The following is a 12,649-nucleotide window of genomic DNA, read 5'->3' on the forward strand; positions in this document are numbered from 1 at the left end:
ATGATTTTATTGAATGGGAACACCTTCTACAAAAAAATGACAGGAAAAAAAACTGAAGGATACATTGAATAAAGTAAAGGATATCTTCTATGAGAAAATAAGTCAACTCGTGTATTTCAGAATCAGTGGCTGATAAATTACAAATGGTTACAGTTTGATGGGAAAAATAACAAAATATACCACACGGTATGCATAATTATTTAATATTGATGTTTATTTTTCTGAATTTTATTTGTTTAATAGCTATAATTTTCAGAATTTACTTTTTATGAAAGACCAATTTAGTATTTTATTAAATTATTGAATCAATTCTCTATAATTAATCAAGTTTTATCTAAAATGAACTAATAAATGTGATGTTAATATGAAGCATGAAAATTATGTTAAAAATTTAAGTTTTAATTTTCACTATATCTCCTCCCTTTTTTAAGACAGATAATATATCTGAATAGCTTTTAAAATAATCTGTATTTTATAATTGGTGTAGCACTCAAGAGATAGAAGCGCCACCTTTTAGCGACAGCTTAGGTTGATTTACCTCACAGCTAGTCTGGTTTAACAACCTGTTTTGTTATAATTTTGCTAAAATGCCTAATAAACAGCTTTAACTTTAATTGTTTAATTCTTCAACAACCTCCTATGCACCACCCCTCTTCAACATTCATATGAAATATTTAATAATTATGACTTTAGTTGAAACTTTTATGTAATTAGCATTTGTGTTCCAGAAATATTCGTATTTTCCTTTCTTTACAAGAAATTTATTTCTTTTTATAGTAAATTAATTTGTAAGTAGCGACTACTAACTCAATTTATGCAATTTAATTTAAACTATTTTTCTTAGATTTTAAATAAAAAATCAGTATTTTTGATTTTCAGGAAAAAACAAACCACATTCTTCTAAACTTGCCTCTCAGTCTAAATCAAGAGAATTGAAATCACCTATTTCATCGTCAAATTCTTCCATTTTGAGTGAGAATGTGCAGCAAACTGGAGTTAGTAATATAATACTTTCTATTGTTTTTACCACTTTAGACCAGTTTTTGATGTTTTATATCATTTATTTGTTTAATAGGTTTGTGGCGCAACTACCATTACAAATATTAAATATCAATTCACTAGTATATAAGACATGCTAACTAGATTCCAACTTGAGGTACCTTTTGATAGATGAAGGTTGACATAGTGCATAGATTCTCAACCTTTTTAACGTTGCCGCCCCCTTAAGGAGCAAAAAACATTTCAACCCCCCCCCCTTTGTGAAAATCCAGTTATTTAGAGTATTGTGACGGAGTGAGGTGTGCTGAATTATAAGAGACAGCATTAAGAAATTTATTAAGAATTAAATTTGTTTGGTTTTTAAAAAAATAATGTGTACATTAACTCGATACTTTTCACAGGGCAGGTAATCGCAGTATATTTGTTATAATTAAAGTGAATACGGTAATGAAAAAAATACAACAAATAAACCTATGCTTAAAAAGAAGGAATCAGATAATTAAAAAACACCCAAAATAATTTTTTTACACTAAAAAGGTAGTATCAACGAACCAACTTTCTTAACGTTCGGTTCACTACTTTTAGTGAGGTGAAGATGCAAGTCCCCTCGTTGTACAATTTCGAGTTCATTACTCTTTTTTTGTGACAAGGTCCGTAACAGCACTGAATCCACGTTCCACAAGGTAAAAGGATATTTAATAGCAAACAAATTTAATAATAGTAACAATAAAAAATATATGATACGAAAATGGGCTCTCCAATGAGCCATCCAGATCAATCCATTGCCTGCCACTTAAGTAATTAAAGAATTATAGTGAGTGAGTGATTACAACGTCCTCTTCTGGTCAGGCAGAAATTTGTAACACTGCTGTTTCAATATTCACAAAAGGGTTCATAACCCAATAACTCATTGAGGGACTTCCAGGGAACAAAATATCTTTAAAACTGTCAGAAAAGTCCATGTGCAAAGAGTCAAGGTGTTGACTATATTCTTGTGCATCATCAGAGCGAATTTCACCTGTTTTGCTAAACTCATTCCAACCAAAATTCTGCTTCCACAAAATGAGTTTTTTCAGAAAGGCATAAATGACTGATTTTGTTGGGATCAAATTGAGCTCGTCGCTTTAAACTTTGAAATTAATGCCATTGAATTTTACATATAAATCTGCCAAAGTCTTTCTTAAATTCTAGCAATCTGTCTCTCAGAGCTGCATCTCTGTTTTAGAGGATCTCAAGCACTGAGTCGAAAAAATTCCAAAAACTATTGAGACAGGCGCCTTTGGAAAGTCAGACAATCTCGGTGCAAGCGATTGGATATGTCATCACACACAGCTATCTGAATAATCAATCGTTGAGAGCATTACTCTGAAATTTGTTCACAGCAAATATAACATAGTGCAATAACTGATGCAAACGATCGCTGATATTTTTCCTACTAAATGCTGTCTTTGAATCACGCAGTGAACAGCTACAATATTTGGTATTTTCCTTTTCAAAAAGGCGATAAACCCACAATGTCGACCCACCATTGCAGGAGCTCCAGCGGTGGCAATTGACATAAACCAATCTTGGACAGTATTAAAAATAGATTTATCTTTGGTATCTACAATCAAGCTTCTTGCAAAAAGCATCTCTAGAATACTTTTTCCTACCTTTACAAATCCGACATACGCCTACAGTAAAGCCTACATTGCATGACAAGGTTAATTCATCAACTTGAAGGGAAAATTCGTTGGATATCAAAAGTTTGCATAAAGAAATTACAATGTCTTCAGCCATCTCACCATTTCGTCCCCGCGCTGTATCGTTGCTTAATGAGATATTTTTGATTATATTGGATGTGCTTGGAAGGTGCAAAATTGTTTCTGAAACTTCCTTGATAACCAGCAGTATCAACTTTGAGCCGATGGTATGAGCTTTCCCAGATTTAGCAATAAATTTTGATATATTATAAGAAGCTATCAAACCATCGTCGCATTTTTGTGATGAGATTGCTAGCAACCCTGAGACCGAAGGTGCCTTCAGAAAACTTGTCTTTGGTGTTCGTGAAAAATGACAAATCTTCATTTTGTTTGTCAGGATGAGTTTTTTGCAAATGGTCCTGCTAAGGAAATATTTCATTGTCTCATTAGATAAAACTTTGTTACAAAGTAAACACATGGGCAGTTGATAGTTCAACAGCGATTCAACAAATCCAAACTTCAAGTACGTGGCACGGAATTGATGACACTTCATTTTGTTAACCGACATTGTTGGTGGCAGCAAAATTCAAACGATGAAATAAAATCAACTATTTCTCCAAATGAATAAATAATTTACGGTAAAGAACTAATTCGCACACATACCTGGCCAAATAAAATGAGATAAAATCAAAACTGTGAAAAAAACTGTAAGGAAGGTAACGGAAATCATCATAAGAGACACGGGTCAAATCAAATATTCATACCGAAAGCTCATGCACTTCGCGGAGTGGCTTGAATAAATCAGAGGCAAAAACTACTAACTCATGCGCTACGCTGTGTTGGTTCGGATCGGAGAATAGGTGTCATATAAGTTCGTTTTATTGGTGATACAAAAGGAGTATCGGATAATCTTAATTTATTATATTAGTTTTTTCTTTAACGTTAATTTTAGATTAATTTTATTTATTAAGTTAATTTAATTTAATAATTTTATTTGTAAGCTTCAAAATTAAATTTGAATGACAAAACATGCTCATCGCCCCCCTACCGCCCAAAACATACCCAACGCCCCCCTACTGCCCAAAACAAGTTCACCGCCCCTCAGTATACTCCCAACGGTATCGCCCCCGTTGAGAAACAATGACATAGTGGATAATTATTCCCCCACATTGGTGACCGGGACCTAATATGAATGCACCAACTTTCAAAGTAACTCCTTCCTTGATTTAAATGCGCTATAATCGCCCACCTTGATACATCCACAAGCTAACCTTGATCATTCACAAGCTAATATTGATGGATGAATGAATCTCATTGAACAGTTGATTTGCTCACAAGTAGAGCTCAATCAAAATCTGGGGAAGTTAATACAATTCTCTCTGCCAATAACAAAGGAGATAAATAAAAAAATAAAGGTATGATGAGCCAAAAAGAAACAGCATTAAATAACTAGTGGTATTCTTTCATTGAATTCTATCACAGATAAAATTCTGGAAGAGGAATAATGTGGCTTAACTACCACAACAAATATTAAATACTAATTCACTAGTATATAAGACGTGTTAATTAGATTCTATCTCGAGGTACCTTTTGATAGATGAAGGTTGACATAGTCAATAATTATATCCCCACAGATTAAATAATTATTGTAAGTTAGCCCTTTTTTTTAAATTATGAAAACCATAAATTTTATTCACTGTATCAGCGGAAAAAAATTATAATATATTTTTAAAAAGCAAGACTTTTCTTAAATTTCTGTGTCAGAATTTCTCTTGTTTTAAGTTTCCTATGTACTGACAAGAAATTTTAAGAACCAGTTTAATTCTCACAGCTTATGTAAATATAATATTTTGAAATTCATTGTGATTGAGCTCTAATGGTTCCAGTTGGTTAGTGAAAGGCTATAATTTGACATTTTTAAATAAAATGTTGTAGAAAACAACTCTTTCTCAGCTTTATGTTTTTTATTCAGACTGAAGTTGAAGAAATCTTAGAAGTTCCTGATATTTCTAAAAGTGCTACTAGCATATCTTCTCAAGGTACGTAAAAGAATTTTTTTTTCCAGTTCTTAAAATCAATGATAGTTTAATTTTATAATTGCTGATAAAATCTATAAACTTCAGGAAAATGTTTAACTTTATTTGCTTTTATATTTAAGTTGCGTACAGAACTTTAATTACATTTTAAGAAAAATTATGATTTTTAATATTTTCGAAAAATGTTTAAAAACTTATCATGTCTTTTTGAAAAGAATATTAGCATATTTGTTACAAAATAATGTGTATTTTACGTTTCATAATCTTTATCCTTGAATAGTGTTTAGTATGCTAATGTGTAACAGAGATAGCTGTTTTAACATAGTAATAAAATAACCTAAAGTTACTATATTTTATATTTTATTTATTATCTAGCTCAATGTTTTTGAAATAAATGTTAACTGGTATTTTTCTTCTAAGTGTGTATTTGTTTTGTTAAGAAGGAAATTACATTGTGCATATTGGAATTTAGGGAAGAAAACTATCTCTTATGCAATGGCTGTCAAACTCATAACTTTTTTCCCTTATACAATTATGATATGAAATAAATGTTTCTAGCCTAACACAGATCTAGGAAGATTTTTGTTCATGTTTTGAAATTGCTAAAATGAGAGTTGTTTTTTTATTATTATTATTATCATAATTGCCACTCAATAAATTTGTGGCTTCATTTAGTGCCGTTAGGTGATACAATACACAGATTAATAAACTCAATACTTTAAGTTGAAAAGTCTGGCTTAATTAGCTTCTTAAATGAATAATGCCATTTTTTTCTAATCTACTCCATGTGATTAATCAATTAGATTTAGAGTCTTTACTGAATGGAAAATTGAAAATTAATTAATCATAACAGTTTTACATGTGTTTATCCTTAATAAATTGTTGTGCACTTAAGAATTAAAATGTTTGTACTGTCTCTTAGTGTTTAAACATGAAAGTAAAAATATTATCAATAAATGATGCAAAAGAAAAAATTAAAATGTCACTAGTTCAGCATTAAAAAAAGTCATTATGTACCTTTTTCTTGCTTTAAAATCCCTAAATTAAATAACTACACAATACCACCATAGCTCTTTTGCTTAAATTCTATGAAGAACATCTATCATAATGATGCCCTGTTGTTAGAGACACAAACAGGAGATTGACAATCTTATTGCACTTACCTCAAAATTATATTGAGTTCTGCGTCCCTACCACAATTACTCTAATAGAGCCCTGGGTTGTGACCCCAGCTGACTGACCTCCCATCCTACGCAAGAACAAGAAAAGCTTTCACCACAATCGAGTTTCAGATTATGTTTTTCAAGAGTTAATATTTCAAATGGTTGTTTACAGTGCTTACTTCTTTGAAAGAGGAGGTATAATGATTAGGTGAGTTTATTGTTTGAGTTAATGCTTACAGATAGCATTGTTGATATGAATCACTGAATCACAAAATTTTTCAAATTGCAATGTTGCAAAATGCACATTAGTAAAAGGTAGCAAATATTGTAGCGTAACTGTAAAAATTGGTGTGGAAACATCATATGGTAATTTTTTTTAAAAGCATTTTTAGAAATGATGCCAAAACTAATCATGCTTTTCTTATGCATTCTTTTTTCAGCATTAATGTATTTTCGTCTTTAAATTAAGTAATCGATCAAAAAGGCACCGATGTTGTTTTCATTTGTTTTTAATTATTTTACCAAAACAAAATATTTAGAATGTAACTGTTGTTTTATTCAAATAAAAGCTATTAAACGTATTCTGACTTTATTTTGCAATATACATATGTGGTAAAAGACAAAGACAGTTTATGTTTCATTTATTTTTCACTTGATTTGTCAAACTGAATTTTATTTAGGCAGGAGAGTCTAATACCACCAAATAATAATAATTTTTTAAAAATTTGTTTTTACTGAATTGATTTTATTTTAACTTATGTTGATTTACTTGATTTACAAAAGCGGATTATATTTATGGAAGAAGTCTGAACCCTCTAAAAACGTTTTTTTTTCTTTCTTTTTTTTAACAATTTTGTTAGATGAAGTATAAAAAGAAATATTTATGCATTAGTATAGTTATTTACATCTGTAATCATTACATTATTGTTAATTAAAACTTTTAGGCACTGTTATTGAAAGTGAGGTTTCTGCACAATCTAAATCTGCAACTTCTTCTCAAAATAATTCTGTAAAGGCAGCACCCATTCTCTCTCAACCTGATTCTAAGCCAAGCAGTTTACACTCGCATGTATCAAATCATTCAATTGAGCAAGCTGCTCAGGGTCTAAAGAAGATTGAAGCCAGTAAAAGGTTAGTTAAGATAATGCTTTCCCAAACTACCTAATATCCCCCTTTTATTATTTTTGATTCAATACGTAATTGCTTATTTTGTTTTTATTATAAAAAAAAATTTCTATTTTACTACATTTTAATTCAATTTAAAACAAATTTTATAATTTTAAAAAATATGTTTCTTTTTCTGTTTTTGATACTTAAAACATTACTCAATAAGTCTTTGGTTTAAGAAAAACAACAAATGAGAGTGATGCATTCATTCTAACAACCCTCTAACTTTTTGATGCCTTTTTTGTAGAATGAATTGTCTTAGCTCTCAAAATAGACCTCAGTTTTAGCAATAACTTCTTTACCTGAGCAAAATTTCTTTCCCTGAAGCCTCTTTTGGAGGTTTGCAAAAAGCCAGTAGTGTCTAGGGGGTCCAAATCTTTAGAGTATGGTGATTGGGGAAGTAATTAACAGAGTAATTCATTCAATTTAATCAATGCTGGTCAACAGTTAATTTCCCTGGGGCAGAGTCTTTATAATGCTTAATCAATTGGTGAAATTCTTTTTTTTATCCATTGTTTTAAAAAATACAAAATTAGGGTCCCTAAAATCACCTGTAACCTCTATACTAATAATCAGAATGTCACGTAGTTATGACTATTACTGTTTGAAAATTGCTACGATCCAGAAATCGTATGGTTCCCTTTGCAGTGGTACCATGTATGTGTGAGGCCGGAGACTTATTAAGTAGTTTGTGACAAACTTATTAAGTTAATTGATTTATGTTGATTTCTTAAAAGTAGCCAAAAAAAATGTATTTTACGAACCTTTATCAAAAATTTATGATAATAAATTTATATATAATAATTGCTATGACCAGATCTTTTTGAACTGTAATATTACCTTTGTACTATACAGTCCTAAATATATCCAACTAGCACAAGCATTAATAGAAAAACAGTAAGCTATTCACCATCTATCCTAAAAAACAAACCCTACCAGAAGTCTTGAGGTCCTATTCTGACGTCATAGCATTGACGTGACTATTTCTTTATTTTTTTGGCATTCGGGATTTGTTTGTATATATTTGGAATACTGTTTGTATATACTGGAATACTGTTTGTATAACTGGTTTGTTTGTATATATTGGAATTTAATTTTCGTGTTTGCAAAAAATTTTGTTAAAAAGCGTGGAAATGTGAATTACGCAATTTAGTTTATGCTAGCAGAAATTCTTCAACCTGAATCTTCGACCGGAAGTTGAAACAACCTCTACAAATACTGCCCTCTACCTTGGATAACATGATGCACAGTCGGGAAAAAAATGTATGGAGTTCTAAAAATATTCAACTAACAAACTTGAATAGAAAAACAGAGCAATGAGATTAAGAAAAAATTTTAAAAATTGTGGCAATTTTTTGTAAAAATTAGTTTTTTTGTATTTTGTATTTATGTTTGCTTTGTTGATGTGTGGTTGATGTTTCAAATAAATGTTGTTTTCTAAAAACTGTCTCTTCAGTGCAATTGGATTCAGTACAGTACCAAGCAAATTGAGTAAGATATAAATGTTTTAAGTATGATTAAACTCCAATGAGAAAATCATTTTTTTCATTATTGAACAAAACTACTTGTACAAAAATGTCTTCTGCATCTTTGAGCAATTATTTAAAGCTATGAAAAATATGAAGAATGATAGTTTTGAGTTGTAATTGGATAAAATGTTTTTAATTGTTAAGTTATAATTAATCGTAATTTCTACCTAATTTGTGATTAATATTTAAAGGCATTTAGCCAAAAGAGAGCAGCGCTTATTCCAAAGAAGGAAAAATGCAGAGAAGCTATTACAGTGGCAGACTAAGCTTGACAGTGCAGAAATGGAAGTCAGAGAGTTTGAACTAAAAGCTGCTGAAATGGTGGACAGTAATAAAAAGAAAACTAAGTACTATGTATCTTCCTCATCATCAACAGCAGTTGAAGGTAAGTTAGATTCCTGATGTATATGCATTGTTTTTATACCCTTGTTGAATAAATTGTAATTTGATCATTCTTTTTCTTTCTGAAATATCAAATAATTTGGTAATATTAATTTTCTGTATATACATAATGAATTTTTTTATTATATTTAAACAATAGAGAATTTAATACTGATGCTTTGTTGCTACTTGTAACTTGCAATGTTACTTGTAACTATAGTAAAAATTATAACAACACTTCAACACTGATTTTGGTAAGATAATGGATCTGTCATTTCTTACCTAGTTTATTCTAAATCTGTAAAACAGAATTTCTTTTTTAAATTTTAAGCCTTTTAAGGGTGATAGGATGAAACCCATTCCACTTATTTTTGACAATAATATTATCCACTAAAAATGTAACTGTTTTTATCTCTTAAAAAACATACTTTTTAACCAACTATTTCAAATTTTGTAAAAGCAAGGAGAAAGCAGATTGCTTCATTTTAGAAGTGCATAAGCATTGCTCTAATGGCTTTTCTTGACTAAACTTTGGGTTCAAATTTTGCTGTCCCACTAAGATTTTTAAATCACATTTTACTCATTTAAAAATACTGCTTACTTAAAATGCATTGACTTATTAATTTCAGATAATTTTATGCATTTTAACCCTCAACATACCAAAAGATATAATTTTATTTTAACTTTCAGATTATACTAAACATAAACAATAAACTGTTAAAATGGATTGCATTTTGTAAAGCTGCATTTCGAGCATTATTGTTCTTTCTGGTAGAAATCTTTTTTTTTAATTGCCTTTTGTTAATAATATTTTTTAAAAATGTGTTGTTTTTTTCTTATAAAACCAACCTATTATTGTAATTTTAAATTTCAGTTAAAGACAAATCATCCATGGATAAAGAGGTTGAAAAGATATATGGCATTCAAAGCAGTTTAAGTGGGAGTGTCTCATCAGAAAAAGCGATTTCTGAAGTCATAACAAATGACCAAAGTGACTCTGTACCTGAGGAAAATCTAACTGCAGCAAATTCTTCTGGTGCTTCCGAAAGCAGCGTTGAGGAAAAAGTAACTGCAAAGGACAGTATTAATTCCAGTGCTGCTTCTCACAGGTACTCTTAAAAGTCATTAAGTACTAGATTACAAGTCTTCCTTGAAAATAATTTAAAGTATTATCAGGGATATATGTTAAAAATAATTCAAAACATATTATTCAGGGATACATATTAAAAATAATTCGAAACATATTATTCAGGGATACATGTTGAAAATAATTCAAAGCATATTATTCAAGGATACATGTTAAAAATAATTTAAAACATGTTATTCAGAGATATATTTAAAAAAATAATTTAAAACTTGCTATTCTAAAAATGTCTAAAATATCTTCTTTACACGCTAAAAATATTTAAAACTTTGTTATTTGGGTATACATGTTAAAAATAATTTAAAATGTGTTCTTTAGGGATATAATGTAAAACGTGTTTTTCAAGGATACATGTTAGAATTAATTCAAAACATATTAATCAGGAATTCGTGATAAAAATAATTCAAAATTTGTTATTAAGTTACTAAGTTTGTTATTAAGTTGTACTTAAAATAATTTAAAACATGTTATTCAAGGATTAATATTAAAAATAATTCAAAACATATTAATCCGGGATACATGTTAAAAATAATTTAAAGTATGTTATTTAGGGACACATCTTAAAATAATTTATAACATGTTATTCAGTGATACATATTTAGAATAATTCAAAAATATTCAGGAATACATTTATGGATATTATTCTTTTTAAAACTGCTGAAAAATTCAATTTTCTGATTATTTTATTGCATCAGATGTTTATTTTCCATTTCTGACTTTACGGAACATTATCAAATAATGTTCTTGAAATTTTGCTTTCTAAAATGAGTTTGCATAAAAGAAATAATAGTAAAGAAAGTAGTATTCTGTAAGTGAAATCTTTATTTGTCAAAAAAAATATAAGATTGAATAAAGAAAAATCCTTAGTAAAGGTGGTAATCTTCTAAATATCTTTCAATCTTTCTAAAAATAAAAAGCAATTAACAGTTTTATTAACACCAATTATTTAATTAAACATTTTTATAGTTCAATTCAAGAAGAGGAGCAAATCGAAAGTGAAGCATCTTTGGTAAAAAGTGTCATTGAAACAGTTGAGAGTTCCCCCATTGAAGAAATTTCATCAAGTAATACGTCACCCAATTTTAAGTGAGTACATATAGTTCTTTATTATGATTTTATAAAGGAACATGTTTATATCATGCCTGCCTGTTTGCTGCACTTGAACAGACCTTGAGTCTCCACAATTTCAAGCTGCTATATTTTGAATACTTTTAATCGTGCGCAAGTGCAAATGGGATAAGCATATACTAAAAACACATTGGAAATCTAAATTGGTAGTTGTAGGTGACTAAAAATACTTAGGTACATATGCTCCATAAATTACCTTAAAATTAAAGCATAACTATTTACTTTCAATTTTTGAAAGAGTTGTCACACCTTCATTTCTGAAAACAATTAATAATTTTGTTATCATAATAATTGATAATTTTGTTTAAACAAAAAAATTTCCAGTGCAGCTTTTAAAATTTACCAATTATCTTAATTTTTTTGTTAAGCATTTACTTTCTTCAAAAATAAGAAGTTTAAACAGGATTTTGTTTGAACATAATATAAACTAACACATGTTTAATCATATAAAGACGAATTTTATTTAGCTTTAGTGGTTATTAGAATGGCTATACATGATTTTGTAATGTTTAGGTTACTAGAGTTTTAAAGGGAGAACAAAAAAGAAAAGAAAAAAATTTCAATATAATATTAAAATTTGAGCTAGCATTTCCTTTTGAAAGTTTAGAAATGAAGTTAGAATGTAAGATTTAAAATAATAGTAAAATGTTAATTTTTTGTAGAGTAGTATGTGAAAAAAAAACTTTTTTTTTAAAATTTAAACTATAAAAATAGGTTTTACAAAATCAGGGTTGCGACTATTTGCAACTATTATTGACCTGAGACAAATTTGACAAATTTGTTTGCTTCTCAAGGCTAGAAAAGCAACTTTTTTCAGGAAAAGGAGACTATTAGGAGACTTTTCTGTTTTCCTAGCTATGTTTTTTTTAAGCAGAAATTGGGTTGGCAACCTGCAGCAGCTTCTTCTGAACACAAAATATAAAAAATTTAATTGCAAATTTGAGTCATCTCTTTTTAATGCGCTCAATTTGAACAGATTCCATTGTAAATATATTTTGTTTCTCAATCCCCTTTTCAGCGGTTATTACTATGAAATTCTGCATGATTTTAGAAAACTCAATTTTTTATACGATATTACGATGTGAGAATTTCGAATTTGAATCATCACTTTTCTCAATATATGTATGTGTATATATATATTTTCTAAATCAATTATTAGTTAAACTGAAAATTTTATAGAAAAAGTATGTTTTTTTTTTATAACAAAAACGTTTTTTTTAATGATTTCTAGTAATTAAAAGTATTTAATTTTCTGCAAATATACTATTTTTTGATGTAAAAATTTAGTGCTAGAACACTAATGTTTCTATAAAAAGGATCATATTTGCCACCAACATGACTAAATTGATCATGGTATATGACAATTACATCATTTAATAAAATTTTAGTCATATTTTTGTTCGTATTTAGGCAACTATTG

The 12,649-nt window shown here is 29.0% G+C and overlaps 1 protein-coding gene across 2 annotated transcripts in view; it reads left to right on the plus strand.

Moving 5' to 3' along the window:
* The window catches only part of LOC107439633 (uro-adherence factor A), a 61,547-nt gene that overhangs the window by 38,779 nt on the left and 10,119 nt on the right, over positions 1-12,649 (plus strand). For both annotated transcript variants that reach the window (XM_016052297.3, XM_016052298.3), the window contains 6 exons: positions 880-995; positions 4,654-4,720; positions 6,825-7,011; positions 8,768-8,961; positions 9,832-10,066; positions 11,068-11,187. In XM_016052297.3, the coding sequence (XP_015907783.2) occupies positions 880-995; positions 4,654-4,720; positions 6,825-7,011; positions 8,768-8,961; positions 9,832-10,066; positions 11,068-11,187 (919 nt within the window). The remainder of the gene's footprint in view (positions 1-879; positions 996-4,653; positions 4,721-6,824; positions 7,012-8,767; positions 8,962-9,831; positions 10,067-11,067; positions 11,188-12,649) is intronic.

This window comes from Parasteatoda tepidariorum, chromosome 4, assembly GCF_043381705.1.
Source record: "Parasteatoda tepidariorum isolate YZ-2023 chromosome 4, CAS_Ptep_4.0, whole genome shotgun sequence".
In the NCBI taxonomy this organism is placed as follows: Eukaryota; Metazoa; Arthropoda; class Arachnida; order Araneae; family Theridiidae; genus Parasteatoda; species Parasteatoda tepidariorum.